The following is a 27,159-nucleotide window of genomic DNA, read 5'->3' as shown; positions in this document are numbered from 1 at the left end:
ATGCTACTCCAGTTTTTCAGGTTTTACATCTCGACGCGTTATCAACACCCCCCTGTGGTTTCATTACGTGTGTGGTTTCCTCCCCCCGGCGACAGCGACAGAGGCGGCGAGGCCCTCGGCGATGTCAGCATCACTCGGTAACCGCTACGCCGCAACACGCCGGCCCGGTTTTTAACCTCACTGCTTCCAAAAATGCAGCGATGAGATTGGAGCTGCTCAAAATCCAGACGAGTGAGGAACCAAGAGAAACGTCAATGGAAAGAAGATAGCTGCAGACACGTGCCGACTGTAAATTTCAAATTTTAAAAAAACAAACGTGGATCACCGCTGAAAAAAAGGGAAAACGTCCACCTGCTGCTGTGAGACTCCAACATTTTCTCCTCATAATGGAAAAAAACATCCAAAAAAGGGGGTGTGTATTGATTGTTTGGAGGGTGTTTTGTCTGTGGGGGACAGTTTAACGAGTCTGCCAGAGGAGTTCAAGGGGAGAGAACCGCTATCTGGAGGCAAAAGTCGGCGTTTTATTCTCATTAACCCACCAGACGTGGGTGCGCAGGATGGATACCCCAGGGTGCGAGCTTGATCCTCAGCCTCCCAGAGCTGCTCAGAGGGTTTGGGCCTTGCGTTGTGCCCTTTGAAACATGCAATGTGAGAAAGCAGCCACTCCAGCGGGGGGGGGGGGGGGGGGGGGGGGGGGTTGGCAATGTTTGGAAAACCAACATGTTTGCACACATGATCCAACGGCGAACTAAAACCCTGCGGCGCCGCGGGCCTCTGGCAGGCAAATCCTGAAGTCATTTACATCCATAAGCATGTTCATGGACTGAAAGCCACCTGTTGCTGGGGCAACAACACTTGAATTTGCCGCAGCACCCCCGGTCCTTCTCCAAAATAAAGCCACGGAGAGCCGATCGCTGTCTGTGTTTTCACCACCTGCTTTTATCTTTTTCAAGCGCGCAGTGCAAGATTACTTTTCTCCCACTCGTCTTTCATCTCGTTTCATTGTGTGTATTTCATTCACTCATCCGAATCGAGCCCCGGAGCACCGCTGCTGTACGAAGGGCAATTAAAAGTTTATGAAAAGTCCGCTGCGCGTCCCAATGTCCCCGCGCTGGACAGTGCACCACACGGGACCTCCGGCAGCTCCCCTCACAGTTGCGACGCAGATTAAAGCTGGTCGGGCATCGTTCCCTAAAACGTCCATTTCAAATCTTCTCTTATCTACCGCTCATGTCAGATGTGAATACTACAGTATTTCTGCTATGACAAGGTCATTTGGAGGACATGAGCCACAGGAGCTAAAGGCTCCTCTTACACACACTCCTCCTGTTGTGTCTCCTTCCTTTGCCCCCCCAGGTTCTCGTTTCTTTTCTTCTCCCTCTGCAGACACCAGGCTCACCGGCTAAACCAGCTCCAGAGACTGCGAACCTCATTAGGCCTTCTGTCATGGCAGAGGTCTTCTTCAGACCCTGGCGACCATGATTTATTCATACAGCGGTATCGGCGCGATACTGGCGCCTTTTTAACCTCGCTAATTAATTGCGGTGGGTGGTGCGCAGGGCACACGGATGATGTCAGCGGAGGATTGATAGCCTCCCTCTGCACTCCTTAAGACCTCTTTGAGTTAACGTTGCCTCTTTGAGCCACAACACACGCTAATTCCCCACCAGCTTCCATCAGCAGGGCCATTAAAGACAGTCGAACTGGAAAGTTGAGGCTCTTCATCACCCGTTCACCTTCACGGGGTCCCAAACTGTCACCCCTGTTCGCGACGTCATTATAATACCATCATCCAATTATCTGTGTGTTCTTTTCATGCCCTCATTAATGAATCCGTCTCTTCCGTCCACCAGTTTTCCGTGGCCCCCTCACTAACACCTGGAAACCGGTCCTCAGAACACAATGTAACTCACTATGAGTTGCCTTGAGTTTGAAACAGGCTCTGTTGGCACCCAGTTCTCTGTTTATGGGAGCTAGATTATGACTTCCTCTATGCATCAATCTGTCTCCCAGCACAGGACGAATCCATCTGCTTGGTTGAAAGGACAGCATCCTTCTTTCCTGATCTTCTCCTGATGTGTCCTGCTTAACTTCCCTGTGAAATGTTAAGGAGGAATAATGGACTCAGCTGCAAAGAACCCTCCACTCATCAAATATATAAAGATCTGTTGGCACGCTGATGTGGAAGAGCATGAACCAGAACAGGGATTTAACAGTCGTGCACAGTTTGCCCTGGGGCAGCACGCTCCGAGCTGAGGATGAAACGGCGCGACCGCGGCGGCGGGAGGTTAAAACAAGGTTTGTTTTTCACACGGTCGCTGACTTGAGCAGGGCGCCCGGGACACGCGGGGGAGTCTTGGTGTTGTGCCGCCGTTGTTCCGCAGCGAGAGCAAAGCTCTTGGCAGCCTCTAAAGATGACCTCGGGTCACAGATTTACAGGTAGACTGACAAACTGGAGCTGAGAGGAGGCCTCAGGAGAGAACTAGGACCACTTCCAGAGATGAAGCCTTCCAGTTGCCATGGAAGCACAGAAAAACCCTCTAGAGCTGAAGCCTCTGGCTGCTGCTGTTGCACAGTCAAGCTGCTGTGCAACCAAAAGACGGAGTTTAATAATTGATTTTAAATTATAAGTAAAAAACAGAACATAGACTGAGTATTAATGCTGTGTTTCACCTTCAACTACGTCAAAACTCTGGATACTCGATGGCGAGCGAAGCAGGCGTGCGCTGTCAGAGTGTGTGATAGTCGCCGTCTGCTCGGGGCATGGGGGAGGAGTGTTAAAGCGCCCTTTCACCTCATACTCCTGTTTGAAGCCGTAGCCCTCGGCGGTTTTCATCTGGTTGATGTGCTGGAGAAGGTCGGCCACGCGCACGGCGGGGTGCAGCTGCCCCGTGTGGTAGGGCGAGCCTTTGCGTCCGCACTGGTGCCTCGGGGACCCTCCCAGCAGGCTGCTGGCCTCGTTCACCAAACTACGGCCGTCGCCTGTGACGGAACGGGATGAAAATGAGACGAGCGTGTTGAGTTGAGCGTGCGGAGACGAGCGTCTCGTAACACGCCCCAGACGACATCAGTCCTACCGCGTGTGCCACAGGTGTGGGCATCCATGAAGGAAAGGGCCATCCTTTCGTCTTCCTGCAAGGTGCTTTGATCTGTGAAACTGCGTTCCATGGAACCCAGGTGACTCTTCTCCTGCCGGTACGTTATGGGCGTCTTATTCATGTTGACCGGTTTCCTGATCAGGAGCCAATAAAACGTGGAATTACAGAGAGAAACGGGAAATAGAGCAAGAGGAGTGTGGACAAATGAGGAGAAATGACTGGCAGCTGGAACAAAGGCGCGTAAACGATGGCTGGGAACAAGAATGAGGAGTGGGGGCATCACTTACGGATAGTAAGAGCGATTGTCCCTCCTGGCGAGAACGCGGGGCAGGAGGAAAATAATCAAAAGAAAGACGAGACGTGCGGTAAAAGCCGTGTCAGCTGAAGGCAGAACGCATCGATTACAGTGAGACTGAGGACGTTCGCAGAACGAGTTCGAGCAGGTGCCGACAGGCCAGACCCGAGCAGATCGGTAAAACGCACCTCTCCTTCCATTAAGTACGTCTCAGCCCGACACTTCGGGGGTCAAACGAGTTTTTTTTCCCCCCCGACGCTGCAAATTCAGAGATCAGTTGTCAGTTCATGAGACCAACATTATTCAATCGCAGCCCCGAATGATTAGCTGAAATCCCCGTTTAAAATGGAAGGACTTTTTAGCTTTCAGCCAAATATTGTTTAACAGGTTAAAACTGAATTTGGCCCGGAGCCGCCACCACTGCTAAGTAAATACCGAAGAGTATTACATGGTCTGAAGTGGACCTGTGGGATTACCGGCTAATAATCTTCAAAAGTACACCTTTTCCCTACCAATTTCCATCTCATTTATGGGTCAGCCCTCTGCTTGGGGTCTCTAATTAGGCGCCTAATTGAATTGTTTCTGCTGCTAATTAAACACTTTACACTCAGATAGGCGCCATGGGTGAGAACTGCTCGGTCCCACTGGCGCAGGGCGAGGGGGAAGACGCCAGAGCTGCTCTTGCTGCTCCATCCCTTGGTGATTTTTACGAAACCTCAGCGCGGGAAAACGGACGCGACTTCTGAATTCCTCCGAAAACAGAACCAGGAGAGGGAAAGCAGCGCGGAGGCGGGATGTGATGGTGCAGAATGGGGCGGACGCTGCAGCCACGGGCGGTGGTTTACCCTTTCTTAATGATGATGATGACGGCCCCCAACAGAAGGATGAGAACCACCAGACCTCCAGCGCACACCCCCAGAATCAGGCCCATCTCCTCGGAGTGCTGGGAGACCTCCAGGGCCTTGCGCTGGTCTTTGCACGCCGCTAGGAGGGGAAAACACACACACACACACACACACGTGTACAACTACAAAATATACACAACTTATATTGTTATTAACCAAGAAAAAGGAGTAAGAGAGTAAAAGTTGGGCTTTCAGAAGGAGATTAGGGGAGATTTACGTAATGGAGGAGCCACATAGAAGCAGATCGTGGAGTTTAATCAGCTCCAGTTTACCTGCATTAGCTGCCAGTTGGGTTTCCTCTGAGGGAATCATTTCATAGAAATGATACATTAGTTAGCTGGCTGTTATTATATTTACATCATACTCAGATGCAAAAACCTGCCGCAGGGTCACAGACTGAGCACGTGTGGTTCCCAGAACGCGCGTGTGTGTATAGACCTGCCCTCCAGGCCTTAATACCCCTGAAATCAGCCCAATGGAGCAATGTTTCTGGAGCAGGCCTGAGGACAGAGTCCTTTCCTGCAGCCCACTGGGGCAGGGTCTAATCTGGGGCAGAGCAAAGAGAGGAACAGCCACGAATGCCAACTCCATAGGTCTCAATGTGCCGTCTACCTTAATTCTACCCTGAAGTTTAGAGGAGGGACGTGACTATGGCTGATCCAGGTGCACCTGAGCACGTGCTACCTGTTTTCTGCTCAACAGCGCACATGCAAATGAGGAGGGGAAAAATTGATTTCGCCATGCTGACGTTTTAGACACATAACACGCTTTCGCCACATTTAGCCTCGCAAATTTCTATTAGGCCCAACACGAGCGGGAAATAGATTTCCGCATGAATCCATGCACCTGCCAGCTGCCCAATGGTGGAAATTGGCACTTAGAGGGGAAATGGAGGCGTATTGTCGTGCTGAGCCTGCCAGAGGATCCTTAATTAAACTGTCACCTGCAAGTTGAAATGTAATCTCCAGCTTTGTTATCCACGCCAGAATATTTGCCTCCACCCCACGCCTGTGATGGGCTTCCTGATAGAACGGCTCAGGATCCAGCCATGCAGGAGATGTGGCAGCGGCAGGAGGGAAAGGGGGGTCACATACCGCTGCCGACCGACCTCTGACCCTGTCACAGCAGATTTCCTTTCTTTTGATGCTTTTAAAAAAATATTATTTGCTCGTCCTCAGTACGGATGATGTAATGGTCGTAATCCACATTTTTTCCCCCCTTTTTTTCTTTCAACGAGCTGCATATTTATTCACGTGAAACTCCTCTGAATGTTCAGCGCTTCGGGGAAAAGAGGTCTGATTATAATGAATAAATCCCAGACCGAGTGTCTGCGGGGGGACAATGGAACGGCCTGCTTCCCTCGTCTTCATACACATGGACAATCTCATTTTTTTTCCCGTTTTTAAACGTGCAGAAGATGCTCTGCCCAGACAATTCACTTGTGAGGCCCCCGCTGCTTCCGTTCCGAGCTCTGCTAACTATATATACGTGGCTTTTATTCTCTGGGATCTGACGGTGCGCTGCGGTGGAGGGGCTCTCTGCCGCCAGGACTTAGAGTCAATTTTCTTGCCCTTTTCTCATCCCTTTGAATCCTGAAGACGACGTGTGGGGGGGGAGGAGAAGGAGGGGGAAGCCGAGGTGGCCCCCATTCGGAGGTTTTGATGTGGAGGACATTTGTGGACGGAGCTGAGGTCAAAGCCTGCAGAGGAGGCCTTCGAGTGGGCTGACAATAAAGAAACAGGCTTTTGATATGGCGGGTCCCAGCGTCTGCCCCCGAATGCACCGGATGAAAGCCTGACCTCTAATCCCTCCCAGGGCGCTGCCCTTTTCTCACAAACCCGCTGCTAAACAACCAGAATGGAGACGGACTCCACACACCGAAGCCGACAACACTATCACAGATACTGTCTTCATCTCCTCCTTGATGATGCTTTCAAGGTCAGTGCGTGAGAACCGGACAGACTTTCTTTAATTACCTTTGCGGGCGATGCGGATGCAGTTTATTCTTGATTCCTGAAGAGGAAACACAGAGAAAAAAAAGGAATCAGAGGGGATTGATAGACTTTGGGAGGTCTAACTGACATTCAAAACAGTATTTCACTACTTGATAAACCCAATTTGATACAAAATTGACTAAATTTGAAGCAGTGGCAGAGTTCTTCTCTAAAAACAGCATGATTTGGTTCATGAGGATGAAGCCACAGGGAGAATAACTCTGACTAAAAGGACAAATTGCCTCTGAGTGCGAAGGTCCTATTGACAGAAACAAAATTGCAAAAATATCTGAAAATCAAAGAGCTGTAGGTGTTTTAGTGAAGAGGGGGCGCTGAAAGGGAGCGAATATAATTAAAAGGACGGTTTCAGGTCAGCACACAGCCATGAAAAGGAATTAATTTTTACTGAAACCTCTGCTGATGACATCGCGGTGATCTGAAAAGGACCTTTGTCAAACTGCACTAATGAGATCCAGGACTGTAATCCAATTCCATCCTGCCACCTCCCCAAGAAGATAGAGACACATTACCACATGAAGATTTACAGACGCTTGTCAAAGCACAACTGCGCCAATTATTGCCATCTGTGACGGAGTGAAAAGTGATTCAGAAGATCTCACTTTGTGGAAATCACAGGTTTGATCATCACTGATGGGCCGCTGCATGTGACAGGTGTTAAGACACTGGACTCATGCGCTGGCTCCGCAGCAGAGTTAACCTCAAACCTCAGTGAAGCTGGAGGAGCTGATGGTTCCTGCCAGCAGGTGGCACACCTGGGCTGCAAGACCAGCTGTAACACGATTTCTGTGTGGACATATTCCGAATCAAAATACAGCGGAGACATTTTTGGGTAATGGATCCATTTTGTTGGGTTCAAAGGGCTATTTGAGGGTCGTATTGTAGCTATGAACGTCCTCACAAAGGCAGGAGTACAAGAATGTGCGTGTGTGTGTGTGTGTGTGTGTGTGTTGTGTGTGAAGACGTAGCATTGGCTACATTAGGTTAATGTAGACAGGCCTCTGATTTAAGCCTTTCAAGCAGCTTTCTGACAGATCAATTCCAACTATTGTTGAGGCTAATTGTAGGTAATTAGCATGTGTGAATGCTCGGGACGGTGGTCATTTATGGGTCCAAGGTTTCCAGAAAGCATTAAGTCTACAGTGAATTCTGCAGAGCACGCTCGCTCTGGGCTGGTCCTCCTTTCTGTAGCCACTCAAAGCGGACATCCTGAAAGCAGAAATGACTCCCTGTGACCTCCATTTTTTTGGATCCGAGTCATGAATAAGTGCACACTCGGGGAAGAGCGGGGAGTACAGTGCGAAGGTACAAAAGCCATTTAGGAACCGCTGAACCTTTTCCAGCCCGCACAGCTGCCGCTGCCAAACCATGACACGTGTTTTGTGGGTTTTATAACTCACGTGTCAACGCTTGACGGTGACCGCTGTCAAAACATCCGACCCAGGAAAAAATGATAGAAATGACATCATCAATGCCCCAGAACTTATTTTTAAGTGTCTCACTGCTGAAACTCCTTTTTAACACCCAATAGGCTCCCTCGCCGCTCTCGGAAGCTGTTGTCAGTTTATATTATCTCAATCCAACCGAACCGAGCTAAATCGCCAGCTTCTCAACAAACACAAGCGCTGCGCATCAAAAGAGGACCTATAAAGCCCACAACAAAGACGTTACGCTGACAAAGGGTCGGCGGTCCGCAGCTTCAAACGGAAATGATTTCTGTCACGCAAAACCGACACAGGGCCCCAGCCCACATTTCTGCAGCCTCTGCTACTGTATTTCCAGGCTAACGCGGCGCTGTCCGGAATGCCGGGGGATGGCGCTGGTTGGCTCATGGGTGCTGGCCCCCTGCCAGGCAAAACAAAACCTAATCCCATCCGCTGGTGAAGCTCGACCTCCCCTCATCTAATCCGGCTCTGGGCTGCCTGGCGGTGCGGAGCGGAGCGCTCGTGCTGCAGACCCTCTGCATATTTGTCCAACGTGTTGAGGAAAATAACTCGTTTCTGTCTGAACTGTATGTTCCATAAAAGAGGAAAAATAACTGGTGAGCACAGATGGTTACCGATGGCAACGTTTGCCTCCTCCAATCACCCCCCCTCCAACTGGGCCCAATTATCCTTGAGTAATTCCCTCACCCAGGAAGCAGCACGCCTTGTAATGGAATTAGGATAAAATAATGTGATGTCCCCGGGGGCAGATCGGAGTCCTGATGTGGGAAGGGCGGCAAAGCAGCTGCACGAATGCCACCAAGACAGCGTCGGTGAAGAAAGAGCGGATGGGTCAGCGAAGTGAAGGTAAGACGCAGGTGAGACGCCAAAGGAATGAACGCGACGCAGGGAAAGATGCAAAAGCGGAGCATAAATGGACTCGAGGAGGTTGTTGAGTAAATCCAGCTAATCAGAGCTGCGCTGGCTGGAAGTCATGCATCAGAGTAATTCCCTGATTCCGACGCGCCTCCCCTGCACAGAATCAAAGAGAGCAGCTGGAGAGGAACATATATCATTCCTAAACAGCTACACGGCGAGCTCGATGCCTTTCCTGCAGCAACCCTCTCACAGCTCAAACGCTCTTTCGAGGTTTGTGAGCCCATACAAAGCCAACTGTCTCGCGGCATCAGCCGCAGCATTAGCGAGCGCAGACGCTCATTAACACCACTCCATGCCGGCTTAGAATTGTCCTGAATACTAATGTCTACATAGGGCTGATGAAGTGCCGCCATCCCTGCTGCGGCGCTGCCGCCGCTGCTGCTTTCCCCATCACTCACCCCTCTGAAGTTGCTCATGGCCTGGAAGTAGACCAGGTAGCTCTTGCGCGGGTCTAAAGGGCTGTTCCAGTAACCGTTGTAGGTGTGATTGTCCCCCACGGTGAAGGGGCTGGCCTCCGGGAGGCTGCTGGGCGGCAGCTCGGCCGTGTAGTAGTGCGGCGTGCCGCGGGCCTGGGCCTCTCCGTGGGACATCGGGAGCGGAAAGCACTCCTGCAGACCCAGCTCCCGTTTGACTTTCTTCCCCATTTCTTCTTCGACAACAACCTGGTACGTGCTAGACACGGACAGTCATTTTTAACATGCTACCCTGCCAAAAAAAACCAAAACATTTACTGCATTTACATCTCCTCACCTGACGGGGGCGCCTCTGCCCTGGGCGGGCCGCAGCAGGACGGTGATTGTGCTGTCGGTCTCGCTGAGGGGGGACGGCATGTCTCCATAATCAAAAGTGGGAGCTGAGGACACAAAGAAACACGCTTTAATGTCTAAACTTGATTTAATTAAGGCACACACACACACACACACACACACACACACACGGCCCATTACCAGTGCTCATTTAGAGAACTTAATTCAGTTAAAACAGAGTCAGCCACATAAACAAGTTCAGAGCCATCGCCACATAAATAACTGGCAGCAGTGATCCAGCCCGTATCTCATGTCCTCGTATCCATTTGACTGTCTGAACTTCCCGTCTCGTTATCTTGAATATAAATCCAATTAAAAGCCAAGTAAGTGAGGAGAAATTGAACGTTTTTGGGGTTTGTTTTTCCTTCCAAAGGACTTGGATCGAGAGATGCCAGAGCATTTCTCTTAAACGTTATTTGTCAATTAGCGGGGGGGGATCAAGCCGCTCGTGAATAATCGATTCTGATCGCATTAAATCATCGCCGGAGCAGGAAAAGACCTTCAGTCATTCAGGGGAAACTTGTTTGTCCGTCAAATCCCAACGGTTTCTGACCGTCTGATATCAGTCACATGAATGACGAGGGTGTGTGTGTGTGTGTGTGTGTGTGTGTGTACACTTTGTGGCGGGGTCTGCCTGAAGGCGGTGTTAGCTGCTAAAGGTGTCCGGGGTTTGCTAGCTGTCAGTGCCAATCTGAGAGCGGCTGGACGGGAGTGGATGTTCTGCACCGTGGGCCAGTGAAGGAGGTTGAGGATGATGAGCAAAGACTTCGGCGCTCCGTCTGCGGCCTGGCGTCGCGCCAGCGTTCTGCTGGGAGTTGTGATTGCGCACTAAATCTATAATTAAACCGACCTGACCTCCGTGTGCAGACACGGGAGGAGAAGAGCGAGTAAATACATACATTATGTGGGGAAGGGTGAGGGCAGCGGCGGCGCGGGTGAGTTGTAATCGCATCCCTTAACGAGCACAAATGCATCATTAAAAAGAAATAGAAAGGCGGAGGCGAGATTTCTATCACAAATAATAAGCTGGGAGACTCTCTGAGGTGAAATTCTGGTGCACAGAGCATCCTTCTTTACGCGCAGCACATCGAGACGTGTTGTTTCTCTGCCTTCAATGACTTAATTTATGTCTGGAGGACTGCAGGATGACAGTGTGTCACTGGTGTAGGGAGCGATAGGAATAGCTCTCGCACTCGGGAGGAACAGTTCCACAAGCGTGAGGAGAGAAGGATGAAAACAAGAGAAAAACCCAGATCCTAAATATAGCGCGCGCTGGGACGAGCGTACGCGGGAGAGACGCCTCGGAGTGGAGCTGCAACCTGTTTACGCCTCTATCTCCCAGGGTTCCCCGGCGCGTCCGGGAGAGCGAGGCATCAACGAGAGTGTGGCGTCCATACCTGAGATGTTAGTGGTGATTTCAGTCAGGGCCGTCTGACCAAACCCTTTAGCCGTGCGCGCTCGGACGGAGATCAGATAAGTGGTTCCCGGGTGGAGGTTGGAGAACATGTGGTAGGTCTCGTTCCTCAGCTTGGACACGGTCCTCCTCGGCCCCGGGACGTTGATGCCCGGATCAGACGATTCGATGCTCTGGTAGCTGATCTACTCCAAAGAAAAATAAGACGATAATATGCAGAATATATCAAACATGATTGGCTCTAATTTCTCCAGTTACGGTGGAAGAGAAACTCAGAAGTGGACTTTACTTCTCTGAGTCAAAAGTGACGATTTATAAATATCAAAGCGAATTCATCGACATTAGTCCCGCCGAAGCAAACCGCACCATTTCCATAAAACCACTCTGAACAATTCTCTGTCAACGTAATGCATTAGGAGGGTCAAGGACCAGACAGGCGCCGCGGAGGCAAAAAAAAGGGAGGGAAAAAAAGCGAATTGAAGTGAGTGAATCAATATGACTGAGTGTTTATGACTTCAATTAACATACAGAAATTGCTGAGAACAAGAGTCCTTTAAAAGTAAAGTTTTCCTCGTCTTTCCATCAGCGCCGCTCTCATGAGGAATTCTGCTCACGCGCCAAATTGTAAAAGGGAGCCGGAGTTAAAAACCGAAGACATAAACGAGATGACCTGGGCGAGCATAAAATGTGACAGAGAGTCCTACAGGCAGAAGAGCTGTTAATAAACACTCGACTGTCTATGCTCGTCACGTATTATTACACATCCCACACACACTTCAGCCGCACTTAAGCCAAAGCAGGGGGCTTCGCTGTTTATCATAAAGGCTTAATTCCTGATCGTGTGAGGTGTGTGAGGCTTTGTGGGTGAACAAACACCGACCTGCCTGTTTCCTCCACAGAGGCCGACGTGATGTGGCCTCGGAGAGGCCGGCGGTTTAGTTAAGAGAGAAACGAAAAGGATTTTTATGCAGCTTTCTCCAGAAAAAAAACAAAAACAAACAAGCAAATAAGCATCTGTGGGGTCTTCACTTTACATGTCAAACCACCAATCCTGTTAAACAGCATCCCTGAGGCGACCTTGCTCAGGACGAGACATGAGCTCTACAGTAAAGCCAGATTCATCACCCCCCCGCAACTGTAAACACACGTGAGCCACCCATTAAAGTGAAATGATCAGGGCTGCATGGAAGGCTGCCTACACAAGGTCAGCAGATCTGGATCTGCAGGACAGGAAGGAAGTTTGGGCGTTGATGAACGGAGCGCAGGAGGAGGAGCTGCCTCCTTAGCCGCAGGAAAACCCAAAATTTAGCTGTTAAAACATCACTGCTGCAGCCGCCACCATGTACGCTTTAAATATGCAGGGAACGCAGGGAACGCAGGAACACAGGGAACGCAGGGAACACAGGAAACGCAGGAACGCAGGGAACGCAGGAACATGGGGAACGCAGGGAACACAGGAACACTGAAACACAGGGAACGCAGGAACGCAGGGAACACAGGAACGAAGGGAACACAGGAAACGCAGGAACACGGGGAATGCAGGAACACGGGGAACGCAGGGAACACAGGAACACAGGGAACGCAGGAACACGGGGAACGCAGGGAACACAGGGAACGCAGGAACACGGGGAACGCAGGAACACAGGAACATGGGGAATGCAGGAACACAGGGAACACAGGAACACGGGGAATGCAGGAACGCAGGAACGCAGGAACACGGGTCCTGTTCGCCTTTTTTTGTTTCCTTTGGGTTGAAATGAAACTGCAATTTTCAAATTTCCTTGAAAGGACTCTTTGTATTGGAGCCTGAAGAAGACAGACGGCCGTAGTTGTTATTCTCCACAGAAGGAGAAAAACAGACATTTTATTAGCAGTTTGCGCAACAATTGTCCTCTCAGGGTTCTTTTCATGTTATGTCTGAAACATCTGAGTGTTTGACAATCAGCCTAATCAAGACTAAAATATTGTTGCCAATGCTTAATAAACAGCTAAATAACATTTTGCATGGATGAATGAAACTAAAACCTCTACATTTGTCAGGATCTCTCTCTCACACGCAAACACACACACACATCCTTGCACTTCTATCTTTGTGAGGACTATCTTCCCCTTCCTCACCCTTACGTCACAACCCTCAACCCTCTTCCCTTCAAACCACGTCTTGACTGAATAGTCTGTTGTTCCAAATGTCAATGGTTTCCTGAAAATGTCCTCGCTTTGCTAGTAGAATCCATATTTTGGTACTCAATATGCAGCATATATAAGAAAACACACACGCGGACTCACCTCATATTGAGTAATAAGACCATTGGGCTCCACAGGCTCCTCCCACTTCAGGAAGATCATGTCATCAAGCGGGGTGAAGGTGAGAGACTCAGGCGCTATCCCTCCAGGAACTGTGAGGAGTTGTAATAAGAAACACAGAAAGAATGAGGCCGTTGCCCGCCCCCCCCCACGACCCCCCCCCCCCGCTTCAATACAGTAGAAATGAACGCCGCAGTGCCTCAGAACCAGGAGCGGCGCGGCCCACTCAGACATCTAGAGAGCGGGAGGACAATTTCGTTTATGAAATGCATCAATTATGCAGCAGCGTGAGAGAGCGAACGCGTCAGAACGCGGCGTTTTCATCCGCTGTCAGTCTGAGATGAAACATATTAATGAACACGTCAGACTCGTGCTGTTAAACTGGCTTCAGCGGCTGACGGCAGCTCACATGCAGCTGATATTAGAGCGGGATAACACTTTTTTGTCTCTCGCCCAACATCGGATGTGAGGAGAGGAAGCCCGTTCGGGCCTCTGGCTGCAGAACTGCTGAGTCGGCTCTTATTCAGGAGCGCCGAGGACGTGGAGCAGCAGCTTATGAGGGTGTGAATCTGTGATGTTTGCAGGTATGTGTTGATTTGTTTGTTTCTGAACCTGCAGACAACATTTCAGTGTTATTTATTTCACTGGTGTAAATGTTAAAGGGCTCTAATTTATCTCAGTCTCTTGGGTGACTCCGCTGCTCCCAACTTCCTCCTGAGACTTACTGTCCTCGTCGGTCTGGAAGGTGACCTCTCTGCCCTCCTTCTTCCCCTCCGGGTTGGCCAGTGACAGACGGACGTGGACGCTGTGGTAGGGTGGCAGATCACGCAGCATGAAGCGCGAGGCGTTGTGCTCCACTGCCAGGCACTCGCGCACGGTGGTGTTGTGGCCTCCGCCGCCTCCCGCCGTGGTGTAGCGGTAGCACAGGGACACTGAGTAGGTGTGGCAGCGTGTCAGGTTGAACGCCAAGCTCTCCCACTGCAGAGACAGCTGCCGGGGCTGGATGTCTGTGGCGGCGAGGCCCCGCAGCGCACGCATGGGCTCTGGGCGGAGGGATATCGGAAGACAAGAGAGCCAATTAAAGGAAAAAAACCTAAAGTTTTTCAAGTATACTTTTAACCCCCCAGAAAAAACACCAAACATTTCACTCTTCAAACTGTTTTTCTCTTTCAAGATGATCTATTAAAGCGCAGCCGCGTGGGCTCCCAGTTTTCCACATCAATTCATGGAGGAACGGGACTCTGCCGTCATGAATATTTAAATCACATGAGTGACAGCTTGAAATTAAGACTGCAGTGTGACCCAGAACAGACATCTCCAGTGCCCGTGTAGACTGTTTATATATGGAAAGAGAGGGGGAAAACATTAAAGAGAGAAAAAAAAGTTTGGCGGCAAGAAACTTGACATTAGTGCCGGGATTTGAGTGATTAAAAACCTTAACGAATAAAGGAGGAAGCACCAGAGGGAAGGCCAGAGCGCTCCTGAGGTGAACGTCCTTGTGCTCTTCCTCGTTGGAGATCAACAGGTAAAGAAAGTATTTGTGCTTTCTTGGAAACAGATTTTTTCTTAAACATTATTTTTTCACAGTGGTTTCATTTAACGTGAACATCACTGAAGTGCACGGCCGCTGAAATGACCTCGCAAACTTTAAAATGACCTGAAGAGCTTCACAAATCTAAAGATAAAACACAAACCAAAGACGGAGGTCAGCTCGCACGCATCCCCCCATTGGCAGAAAGCCGCTCACGCCAACTACGCTAATTAATGAGCCAGGCTGCGGGTCTCTGTCCCACAACCATCTCGCGGCTCCGCTTCTTTGCCCCCGGGGGTGTAATCCACACACAGAAACACCAGCGCGGCTCGCGCAAGGGCGCTAGCGTCCGCCGGAGCCTGTTACTGCCGGGTCACGGCGATGGCTGGTCACATATTTTTAGAAAAGCAGAAAGCTGAGCCTGGTCACTGCTGGGTTAACCTTCTCCCAGTCCGCCTGAAAGGACAACCAGCCGATATCCTCCTCGAGGAGAACGGCTGAAAAGAGACAGAGATCCTCTTTACGCGGAGGCACAGAGCGGCCAGTGTTCAGGAGGACCTCTGCAACTGCGGGAAAAAAAGGGATGAGTTGATCCAAGGACATCCTCTGCATCAATGGATGTATTTATCCACTCGCAGCATAATCAATGCCCTTTTACCACGTAATATGCAATCTAATATTCTACAGCTGCGCTCCATTTATGGGACAAGTGAAATAATGGGTCAAAGATGGAGGGATGACGGCAGACAAAGTGGGAGAAATGAGAGGAGTTTGAGGTTACTGGCCAAGGTCTTCGTTCCTTCACAGACTCCAACCCACAGTGGGACTGTCGCCACAGCGCTGGCTGGTGTGGGGAGATGAAATAAGATGCCTAATGAATCACTGGGCGCGGGTGATCGCTTTCACATAAGAGTTAGCTTAGAATATGAAGATTAGAGGAGATCTGGAAGCACACCAGGACGACAACACAGCAGAGATTTGCTGTGTAAAACACTCATCCGTCACCTCTCCATCAGGGTTGTTTTGTGATTCCCACTCAGTTCCTCCTCCCTTCTCCCAACTAACTTGCATAAATTAGCATGCTAGCTAGTTCATTTAGTTTTATTCTGTCTTCTTCCTCTTTTTTACTTTAAAGCTTGGGTTTGCTTTTTGCGGGGTGCAGTATAATAAAGATATGGTTTCGGCTGTAGCTTCAGCCTTCTTCTGTCATCTGCTCAGTGACGCGTGTCTAAATCCAGCGGACTGGGCCATCATGAAAAAACACCAGATCCACACAGCAGTAAAACAACACATGAAGCAACCCGAACACTCGAAATTCACAGCAAAACACACACATGAAATGCCATCTCATATATGAAATCCCATGCAAATCCTTCGGTAAAACCTACTTCCAAGAAACGAGAAGCCTATTGAGCACCTGGAAAAGGACCAAACCAAATGCCATAACAGCCGTAACAGATCCCTGACAAGGAATGACCACATCATGGACTGGGACGAGGGACTGGGACCTTATACTAGCTACCAGTTTAGCAGGCTAGCTACCCTCACTCAGCATAATCTGCAGTTTAACCAGCCTGTTGGCCTTAGCATTTGAGGCAAGCTTTGTTCAGGCTAATAAATGGGCAGCAAAGGTTAACCCAATGGGCTGCATCCAGCCAGAGACGTTAGCATTGTGTTGCTCAGTATTCCTTAAGATTGTCTTAATGGTGCGATTGATCAGGACATAGAGAGGGCCCTTTAAGTGCTGGCTTGATGAAAGTGCCGCCAGCGGGGCCACAGTGTGCTCATTGTGGACTTCCTCAAAGTGGATGTTTGTGAAGGCCCCTTCCCCTTCCCCTCGCCTCGCCACCCTCATCTGAATGCAACAGGCGCCGATCTTTGGCTACCAGTGGCATAAAGCTGAGGGCACTCTGCCGCTCTACGCAGATTGGAAGTCCGAGTAGTTGTGACAGTCTTTTGTTTATTTCCCCCAAGCAGGACAGGGCAGAGCTTCTTTTTTTGGGAACGCCACAGTACATTTGTGCAGCCGCGTGCCTCTATGCATCCTCTACACACACACACACACAATAAAAACACACATCCATCCAAGCACCGTGGACATACATGTTACAGGAATTCCAGCTCAAAGTGTGCGACTTGATTAACGACGTTGTCCTGAAAGGCAGAGCACTTGTCTCGCCTAGCGTGTCTAAATCTACTCAGGTTCTTTCAAAGAAAGGCAGCTCAATGACCCAGCGGCAGGTGGCGGCCCATTAACGTGGTTCAGGGACCTCCTGCGGTAAAAATATTCCACTCTCTTCCCCGATATACTCGAGGGCCTTCAAGCTGCGCTAATGTGCCGTGCTGCTAATCACGGGCCAATAGGAGGCCGCGTTCACAATCACAACTATGTGTTCTACAGAGACCGACAAGACCCGAACACGGCAGACAAAAACCAGAGCAGGTGAGTGTGGACCGCCTCAGCATCTGCAGGAGGAGCAAAGCTACGTCAGTAACCAGAGTAATGGGGCCAACAGCGCGGGGGGAGAGGGCTCATCTGGGTCCAAGAGGGGTCGCCGGGGCCACTGTGGACCAGATGGTTTGAAGGTTAGGTCAGGAGAGCTCTGGGACCCCGGTGGTGAGTCGGGTCTTGGGTGAAGGAGGTCTCCAACGCTGCAGGGTTCCACGCCCGACCCGCACGGATTGGGGGTGTCGGGCAGAGAGGGAGGGGCTGGGAGCAGAGAGCCCAGTCACACAAATTCTACACAAAAATAACTCAGATCAGCCTGAAAAGAAAAAAAAACTGGATTTCACTCGCACCTCCGCTCCGTCGGCCCAGTTCTGCATTTAAATGCGCCGCTCGGCGCCTCGGCCAACACGAGCCGCATTTCTTATCCCACACATGGTTGAACAAGCTAATGTCGGCGTGGATGGCAAGTGGAAATACATCATTAGAGGCAAACAGCGATAGCAGCGACGCACAAGCAGCAGTTTGCATATGCCATAAATCCTCTGTTCCTTCACCTCTCTCACTGGGAAAAACTACGCTCTCTCCCACGTCTGCACGCCCACGCCGCCGCGCTCCCTTCGCCATCTCCTCTCGCTGTTGACTGTGTTTTCCTCAGTGATTTTCGGTGTCTCCCGAGCTGCGCGGGGGGGGGGGGGGCAGAGGGATGGCGGGAGCGCTCACTCCCGGTGTTTGATGAATGAGGGGCGTCTCTGGATGTTGGGGAAGGAGAGGGGCTTTAATATGTCAGCAGAGGGGAAGGGGGGCAACAGTGGAGCAGCGTGTGTGTGTGTGTGTGTGTGTGTGTGTGTGGGGGTAACATGAGGGATGGTGTATGGCAGGAAGGGACCGTCGGGCATAGACAAGAGTGATGACCAGAGAAGACAAATGTGCGCGGCGCCTCTGGGTGAGGCGCTCCATAATGTGCACCCGCGAGCGCGACGTGTGCGCCACAGAGGCGGGCGAGTAACGAGCGCCTGCATCTGGTTCCACATTTCACAGGACAGCGTCAGCGATTAAGTTTTCAGCGACGGACGCCGATGATTCGCCCCTGACAGCCGCTGTGGGCACAGATGTGGCGTCCAGCTGGACACGTGCGGAACGGAGAGGAATCAGGCAGGAAGTCTGCGGAACGCCAAGGAAGTCGGCTTTTACCCGCCCTCACTTTCTCATGGACGAATCAGACGGATCTGAAGGCTTCACTCCAAATTCCAACCGGCAGATTCCGACTTTTATTGATCACTTATAGAGGGTTTTGACCCGCCACCACCCAGTCGTTGGTCCCGAAGCCTCTCGTCAGCAGCAGATCCCGGCGCTCCCAGCCCGCTGCTATCTCTTAAATAACCGTCAAGCCAATATAACCACACTGACGGAGGAAAAAGCCCCCGCCCCCGCTCCCGCCACCCCTCAGGTCTGAGGACGCCAGCGATAGCAGAGCGAGCGCGGCGCTTTTGATGAGATAAGTGTATGCAGCAGACGACTCCGACCTCGTCTATCAGCCCCGCTCTGATTGAATTTCAGCAGATTATCATGAAAGATGCGGCGCCCTAATGTAAGACTCTCTCAAGTTGGAGAGCGTGACACTTCGGGACTTTTTTTTTTAATCTAAAAGAACCATACACGGTCCCCACAAGAACTGCTAATGCCTTTATTTCAGGTATAGGTTCTCAACCATAACATATACCTGCATAAACACAACAGCGTGGACGGCGTCGTGGTGGTGGGCGTGTCTCAACAGTTTAATTAGCAAAATACCTAATGAGCGCGTGTTTCATGGCGGCAAACGTGCACCTCAGGAAATATGTGGCCTGCAAACATAATCAGGCCTATTAAAGCACTAATGACTGTTAATGGTTGATGTCAGGAGTTGAAAATGATATATAATTCCAGGTGTTTCATATTTTAAACTCGACTTCAACGTGTTAATGGAGTCAGAGCGCAGTCTCCTTGGTTTCCCAGCAACCACCTCTTAAAAATGTACTGGGGGGGCAGGTTCTTCCAGAAAAGCTTAGAGAACCAGGGTTTGTCTCAACAATCGGAGCTCAGCTGGGGCTCAAACCACCTTGTGCTGTTTTCAAGCCCGTCTCGCTCACCTGCACACTTGGTTCTGCTCACAAGTGGCGGCCCCGGCGGCCCGGTGCCCCCCTCGCCGGGCCGGGTCAGCAGCACGCTGATGTGGTACTCCGTGTCGGGATCTAGGTGCCACAGCTTGTAGGTGACCATGTTGACGGCGTGCACCTCCGACCACGGCGACTGGCTGGCGCGGTACTCGATCTCCTTCCTGATGATGGGGCCGTCCCCCAGGATGGAGTTGGTGTTCAGCTGGACGATCAGGTACGTGGAGCCGGCACGCAGCAGCTGGGGCGGCGCGATGGGGGACGGAGGCACTGCGGGGAGAAACGAAATCATGGAACTTTCGCTTCTGTTTTTCACTTAAAACCCGTTTAATGAGCTCGGTGAGGTGCCCGACAGTCTGGGAGGCGAAATTAAACTATTCATTTTGTTAATAGGCTGAATCGGAGAAGACTTCTCATTAGAGTCCACCAAGTCTTAAAGGAGTCCCCAGAGTCCGCAGGGGGCGCGAAGGTGAATCTGTGTTCAAATAGCGGATTATTCACAGCCTTTAACGAGCCATTTAAAACCTCCTCCGCATTCAAGAGTGGAGTGAGAAAACAGCTGTGCAGAGAGAAGAGCGAGCATGTCGCCGTGTCCTCACAGCTGGTCACCGCCGCTCCACCAGGGAGGAGACGTGCATCACTGTCAGCGGAGGACGCCGGAGCGAGGATTCATTTCAGAGCGCGCTGGTCAAACGTCGTTCACTGGCGGCTCCAAGTGACTGAACAATTACACGGATAACAGTGTGAGGGAGGCGAGGCGATGCGAAGGGAGAGAGGACAAAGAGAGGATCAGAGTTAGATCTGAGGCTGTGACTAATCCCTCATTCCCGCGGTGGCGCCTCCATCTTTCACGGCCCTCCTCCTCTGCAGGCTTTAGCGTTAGCAGAGCTTCACCTCCACTCTGTACTCGCCGCAGCTCATCTGCAGACTGTCAAGAGCCTCCGGAATGAAAGGCCACATTCAGGCCGGGCCCGAGCAGCCACGGGGGCCAGATTCACCTCGTAGCCCACATTCTTCCCGTTTCTGCCGTCTGACTTGTCTTTTTTTTTTTAATGAATTTGCTACTTTGGTGTATTAATAGCTGCTGTTTTCATTGTTTTCCTCATTGTTTAGAACAACCCTCTAAAATAAATAATGAATAATAAATAATGCTCAGAGCAACTTTTCTCCTTAATTAAGGTTTTTAGATCCCTGAAACATGTCTTCAACTGTGCTTAGTAATGAAATATATTCATAGCTGCTGCGTGCTAGTGAGGCAACAGAGGAGGGGGAGAGGGAAACTTCTGAATATTTAAAAATGATCATAAAACCTTGTCGTTCCCAGTCCATCGTTAATGGGGATTCTTATTTTAATGGATGGCCGACGTCTGTTCTAATATTAAAACCATAAAGTCAATTTGAACATAAGTTCAGGATGAGCGGCGTCAAAAATAAAATGGTCTGAACTGGTTATAAATCAGAGGAAGGCAACGGCCACATGTGTGGAACGCTACTTTGCAGCCATAAATTGGATTTCATGGCCCTGTGTGAGTGTATTTCCCCACTCCCTCATTTAGTCACAGCTGCTGCGGCGCCGCTTTACTTGGGTAAAAACATCTCCATTCTCAGTGGCAACAATCGGCCCGGAATCACGAAACTTGAGCAAATCTGAGCTTCCGTAATACCCAGAGGGATTCATTTAATGCGTTAATAAAACAACGCTGTGTGTCTTTAACCACACGGGCGGCCGCTCGTGACAAAACAGTCGAATCTGGCAGCATCTCACTCGCTCCATCTGAGAGCCATTAATGTTGCAGGTGGGTTCTTTAAAGTGGATTTTTGCCTACAAACTTGATGGTGTTGCTTCAGGAGAATTTAGATAAATAATTCATCCCGAGTGGGAGTCCTGTCCCGACTTCAAGCTATTTGATGAATAATAACAAATATCAACCTGATCTGAAGGAAAATAAGCACAAGCGGAGTTTTAGAGTAGGCAGGCTGGTCTCAACTCAGCTACGGCGTGAGGAAGAAAAGAAACGGACTAAAAGAGAGCAATAGGAGAGGGCAAAATGAGAGTGTTTACCTTTGACAATGAGTTCAGCAAAGTTTGAGACCCCGGAGCCCCTGGAGGACTGAGTGACACACCGGTAAAGGTCTTGATCTGTCCGCTGGACATTGTCTAGCTGAAAGGACACCACGAAGCGCCGGTGACTCAGGTGCTTGACAGATGCTGTTGTTAAAATCTCGCCGTTGTGTCTCTGAGGGGGGAGAGGAGGAGAGGTCAGAGGAAACTGGGCGACTCGGGTCCGTCTTGCTCGCTGCCAGGAAAAGTTCAAGTGGACAGAAAATAAGCTTCTGGCAAGTTTCTGAGCCCCTACCCACAATGCAACACTGCAGTTTCCTCATTAGAACCTACCCGTGGAGATCATTCTGGCATGAACGTGCTTTTTTAAAAAGTAGAAATGGCTTTAAATAATAATGTGGGTCAGTTCTCATTAGAAATACATCATTACTTTTCCTAAATTTTTGGCTAATTTCATTTAAACCGCGGGAGCATCTCTCTGATTTAATTATGGACTTTGGATGGCCGACCTGCTGTCATGAAAATAAATGAAATCTTGTTAGAATAGTAATGATTAAGGGGGCGATATATGCCATCTGCGCTGTCTCCTGTTGGAGCACAAGGTGCACGGCTCCATCCACAGTTGCTCTTTAATAGAGCGGAGGTTTAATTGGTTTAATAAAGAGGATAACGGATGGATAGCTGGGAGGCCGACGGTCAGACGCAGAGGCAGAAACACACGAGTGTTGCGTGATGCTGTGGCACCAGTAAGGGCAGTTCTCAAAGAGCTCCACAGCATGAGAACCAGTCCAGCCCATATGGAACACTCAGAAAACAGCTTTTCTAATCATGCCAGGTCAGTTTCTGCGTGAGAAATCTTGAATCCCAGGCGTGAAAGCCTGCGGGGACTAAAAGGCCATCGAGCCCATAAAGCGCACAAACGTCTGAGCTGATTGGGGCTAAACAGGCGACAGGAGGGATAAAAATAACCCAACAAGCTGCTTCGCTGTTTCACACCTGCTTTTCACTGATGGGCTTGTTTGAACTGGAGGAAGGGGAAATCAAGATAAAGCAGGTTAGCACCAGGACGTTACCAAATCAATGTGGCTGCAGCTAATTGGCGAGGAGCCCACAACAAAATCTGCTATTCCATCGGGGTGTCAGACGAGGGGGCAGACTGAGGGGGCAGACAGGCGGAGCAGGAAAAGGGCAGAGCGACAGAACCCGAGAGTCCGAAGGAGAAATAAAGCAGCTCGGACGGACGTCAGGAGAAAGAGAGGCGGTGCTGAGCGTCGGGGGTTGTGATTCCACACGTGTCCCGGTGTCGCGCCGCCACCGAGGTCGGCCGTGATTAACAGTGGCCAGGTGACGGAGCGGGGGAGGAGGTGAGAGTGAGGGTGAGCTCTGATCCGTGGCACCATCCCAGACGGCGCGTTTCAGCTGACCTTCACAGAGAGACCCATCAGAGATCTGGAGTCCAGGACGCACGGACACGCGTCACAAAGGGAGACGTGAAGAACGCGGGGAACCCTGTGACCCAATAAACAAGGACCGCTGCCAACGGAAGGAAGGTGAGGAGGCAGCGAGGTCCTGGACGCCTTCTCAGCACCGCTCAGGTCCATAAACCTCTCTTACCGGTGAAACAGCAAATAAAGGATCAGGCTTTAGAAGAGTTTATCTTCCAGATATACAGTTGTAAAATCTAAAATACCAGCCTGTCGAGGGTGCAGAACCGCCAAAACTAGCTCATTTTTCAGCTCTTCTGTCTCTTCTGGAGGAATAAATACAGCCGCAGGTGTCAACAGACACGCATGTTGCTCCAGCTTTCACCTCCAGCACTGACCTCCAGCAGGAACCTCTCCGCCTCTGACGCCCGGCCGGCAGCTACACACTGGAAAGAAGCGTTTTGCCCGGCGTTGACCTCCTCATCTCCCAGCCTGGAGAAATGTGGTGCCTTATCTAAAGAGACAGAGGGGGGGGGGGGGGAGCGAGGCGATCAAAAGATTCTATTACCTTTCAGCTACTCACAACGTCAGTCAAAGCGTGTTCTCATCAAAAGGACTTTTTTGTCTGTTTTTTTAGGGACCGTCGCTGTTGGCTCTTTCTCCGGTGAACCGCGGTGGAACTCGACCATTTTTTAAAAAAAAAACAAAAAAACAAGTATATTCTATGTGGTTTATTTATCTTATTACATTCTGCATTGATGCTTGAATAGAATAGACCAGAATAGAATAAAGACAGTGGAATAAAATTAAAGGAATAGTTTTTCACCTCTGAAATACTCAAAAGAAGGTTTTTTTGTAATTTTTCTGGAATGCCAAAAACTCCTTTTGTAAGCTTTCTGCTCAGCAGAAGTGTTAAATTGAGGCCTACATTAGAAAAAATTTCTTTGCCGTAAATATTTCTTAAACTAAAGGTTTAATATGGACCTAAGCACAACACTTACATAACTCTGCTCATGAATTTTAATGACGTTGAACACTGTTAAATAACTCCAGATGGGCAAAATCCTGCTAAGTTAATCAGCATATTTATTCATTTGAGGTCATATTTTTCTTATTTCAGGGAATATTTGTATATTCTGTTAACAACCTGCTGGCACGCGCAGCATCAAATCATGAAATAATGACTTCATGAGTATTATTAACGCTGTAAATGTGTTAAACGCTGATATATATCTTTGTTTCACCCAATGACTCATGACTAGGAACACAAATCTGCCAGCCGCCTTTATGAGCTGCGACCAGCCTCCTCTGGAGCTGTGAGCGAGGCCTGGCTCTTCCACACCTCACACTCAGTCCGCCATGTGGCGTGTTGGGCTATCTAAGAGCGCGTGTGTGCCCCGCAGGTGGCCCCCGCCTTTCCTTAGAGCGACTCTGCCTCCTTCGTTATTCACACCCGAGAGCCAAACATAAACAAACACCAGAAAACAACCACCCAAAATTTGGCGAGAAGGGTGGCGCTACGCTGCTGAAGGTGTCAGATCGCATCCTCGGGACTCGTTAGCACAATACAGATTCTGCTCTTAGCTCTTTTTTTTTTCTTCCCATAGAACTCGTGGAGTTTTTACAACCTTTGCTGTCTGACCAGGCGACCGCTCTCGCTGGGATTTTCACGGTTTTGCTCCGATCGCTGCCAAGAAACGCAGAGCAGCGGCGCGCCACGTTCGCGAGGCCTGCAAATGGTTTAATATCCGGGGAGGGCGCGTTTGGAAGATAACGGCTGCTGTCGCTGAGAAAAGAAAAACCCAAAATAAAACAGGTGACAGACTGAGCGAATCGTGTTCCCCGGCGCGTCCATGCGTACACGGCTTAAAAGTTGCCTTTGTGTCGGGAAGGAGGGTGAGTAAATATAAAGGAGACTAGGAGACAACAGTGTCCTGTCAGCTGCTAGGGACTTCCAGGTTTGAGCTGTAGCACCAGAGCGATGGTGACACCGAGAGACTCCGCGGAGCGACACCGAGCTCTGTCCCCAGGGCGCCGGCGTCGCTACCTTCACTCGTGTGAGAAGGAGGGGCACGAACTCCCCTCAGGCCCTGAGGCACAGCTCCTGCCAGGCTGGAGCTCTCTCTTTGAGCGCTAACATGAGGGAGGAGAGGGGCTGGAAGATTTCTGCTGATTTACAAACACACCCGGCTGTCAGCCGGGCCTGGAAGCGAAAGGGCGAGTTTGTTTTCAGGTGGCGGCGCTCGCTGGCATTTGAGTGTCAAAGTGATTTAATAGCACTTCTGCAGTGGCGGGGAGCCTCGGGACAACCCGCGGTTTTAATATAAAAGGTCGATAAGCCATTATTCCTCTCCTCATCCTTGTCATGTTCCGCGCCGCTCCGACACCCGTTTCCCCGCCCGGTCTGTTAAACCTTCTTCGCTTTCGTGTCATTTTCTCTCCAGTGTGTCCGGTAACTTACAGCAGGGGTAGTTGAGCACCATGATGTCGTCCACGGCGATGTAGCCCCGCCGCTCCCTGGAGACGGTCGCCTCGATCAGCACCTGCAAAGGTTCAGCGGACGTAAACGTTACGATCAAAAACTTCAGGAAAAACAAAAGAAAACAGGATAAAGTCCTCGGTGAGGCAACTAGCATGAAGGTATATTGGCCACGTGGTGACGAGAGGGAGGACGGAGCTCCATCCCATCCTGTGGAACAATAAGCTGGATGAGCGGTGGGCCCTCATGAAGCCTAATCAATATCAAATCACCATCACCGGTAAGACCCACAGAGTTATGAGACAGGGGGGTGATGTTTGTTTTCGCCGCTCCAAGGGCAGCCCAGCGTGAGCACGTTTGATCGAAGGCCAGATTTGAGTTATTGTTTCTCATAATCCCCCGGCCCAACGATTACCACCCAGTTCCCATCAGAGGGGTTTATCTTTCCCCGGAAACCCACATGATTCCCCTTCAGGCACGCCTGCTTTTTTACACCCGTGGATCCGTTCGTTTTCGCTCCTCAATGGAACGCGATCAATGTAACGCTCAGTATGCAAAAATGTACAGCTAACTTCAGCTTAAGCGGGTAACGGTTGTCCCAGTATAAACACGTGGGAATGTGGTCATTTCTGTTCTGTCTGAGTCTTTCTGAGTGGTCTTCCTTGACCTTTCAATCCGTTATGCTAGCTAAACCAAGATGTGATCAGGCCAACATGTTTCCATACGCCCGTCCTAGTCTGATATAATTCATTGTGTGCCCTGTAAAAGGTTTTATTTAAACTGCCCACTCTTCCTGCACAACAGCTCATTCCTCTTTTGCCGTCCTTTTCTGCTCTTAACTTTGAAACTCCTGAGGTGACGACCTACCTGACACGCACATCGCTGGCGTTGGTTGGCCAGACAACCTTACAAACAAGGGATGTCTTCCAGCGGAACAAAACTCCTGGAGACCAAGGGCTTCTGCCTTCATTGAAGGCCAAACAGCGCGGCTCTCAGCGTGGTACACCGAAGCTGCCGTGCATGATAATGCAGCTTATTATCTAGGTTTGAATGATTCCGCTAACCTCTGTGATGAACTTTCAAGGGGGAAAAAAAAGCCACGTGGGAATATAGGAGAGAAAAACTGAAGTTCTTTGAACACCATCAGTTTCCTTTCACGACGCTGCAGATCTTCAGGCTTCAAAAAGTCCAAGAGCTTATCCAAAGATAAGGCCGTGTCTATACTATTATGTCCTCGGTGATAACATGGTTGAAGGCTGAGGGCTGATGGGGAAGCAGGTCTTGTAAAGATATATTCTCTTTTTGATAAAGACCTTTTTAAAAAAAACAAAAGTCAAACTTCTCCTCAGAAAACTTCAAGTTTCCTCAGACTTTAAACCGCGAGGAGCCTCTGCCTCACCCCCCCTCCCACCTACAAACTGCTGATATTTGCAGACATCATTTCGAAGTGTTCCGCCTCTCAAAAACATCTTCAGGGCCTCAGTGTGGAGCTTCAGCCCGCCACAGTCAGCAGGACATTGCCCCCCTCCCTGAGCCTGGACAGGAAGACTGAGATTATGGTAACAATCGGTGTGTGGGACACACAACCAGGAAGGCTGCAGCTCCAACAGGGCGTGATGGGATGTGAGGAGGCTGGGATCAGCTAAATAAAAATGGGTGAGAAATGTGTGAGAGCAGGAGGGAGCTGCTGGACGACCCTGCTCTCCCCAGGCTCAGGGAGGAAGACTGAGGCTAATCCGCCGTCAGCTTTCAGGTGGTTTCATAGATCTCCTCTCATTTCGCTCCATCTCCCACCTCCCTCCTCTCCAGCTCTATTTTTGTTGCCAGAACCGTTTTCCTGCTCCTGTGCTACAAACATCGACAC

General features: G+C 50.2%; 1 protein-coding gene across 2 annotated transcripts in view; it reads right to left on the bottom strand.

Moving 5' to 3' along the window:
• Window positions 1–27,159, bottom strand: part of LOC130532767 (receptor-type tyrosine-protein phosphatase U) — a 100,631-nt gene that overhangs the window by 17,086 nt on the left and 56,386 nt on the right. For both annotated transcript variants that reach the window (XM_057045595.1, XM_057045596.1), the window contains exons 4-16: window positions 25,278–25,359; window positions 23,215–23,330; window positions 21,393–21,567; window positions 19,307–19,600; window positions 13,923–14,240; window positions 13,180–13,289; window positions 10,877–11,078; window positions 9,424–9,526; window positions 9,072–9,345; window positions 6,275–6,311; window positions 4,239–4,377; window positions 3,078–3,232; window positions 2,795–2,982 (exon numbers count right to left, since the gene is read on the bottom strand). In XM_057045595.1, the coding sequence (XP_056901575.1) occupies window positions 2,795–2,982; window positions 3,078–3,232; window positions 4,239–4,377; window positions 6,275–6,311; window positions 9,072–9,345; window positions 9,424–9,526; window positions 10,877–11,078; window positions 13,180–13,289; window positions 13,923–14,240; window positions 19,307–19,600; window positions 21,393–21,567; window positions 23,215–23,330; window positions 25,278–25,359 (2,193 nt within the window). The remainder of the gene's footprint in view (window positions 1–2,794; window positions 2,983–3,077; window positions 3,233–4,238; window positions 4,378–6,274; window positions 6,312–9,071; window positions 9,346–9,423; window positions 9,527–10,876; window positions 11,079–13,179; window positions 13,290–13,922; window positions 14,241–19,306; window positions 19,601–21,392; window positions 21,568–23,214; window positions 23,331–25,277; window positions 25,360–27,159) is intronic.

The sequence above is a fragment of the Takifugu flavidus genome, chromosome 10, assembly GCF_003711565.1.
Source record: "Takifugu flavidus isolate HTHZ2018 chromosome 10, ASM371156v2, whole genome shotgun sequence".
In the NCBI taxonomy this organism is placed as follows: domain Eukaryota; kingdom Metazoa; phylum Chordata; class Actinopteri; order Tetraodontiformes; family Tetraodontidae; genus Takifugu; species Takifugu flavidus.
The sequence above is the reverse complement of the archived record's forward strand: the minus strand, read 5'-3'. Positions and strand labels throughout refer to the sequence as shown.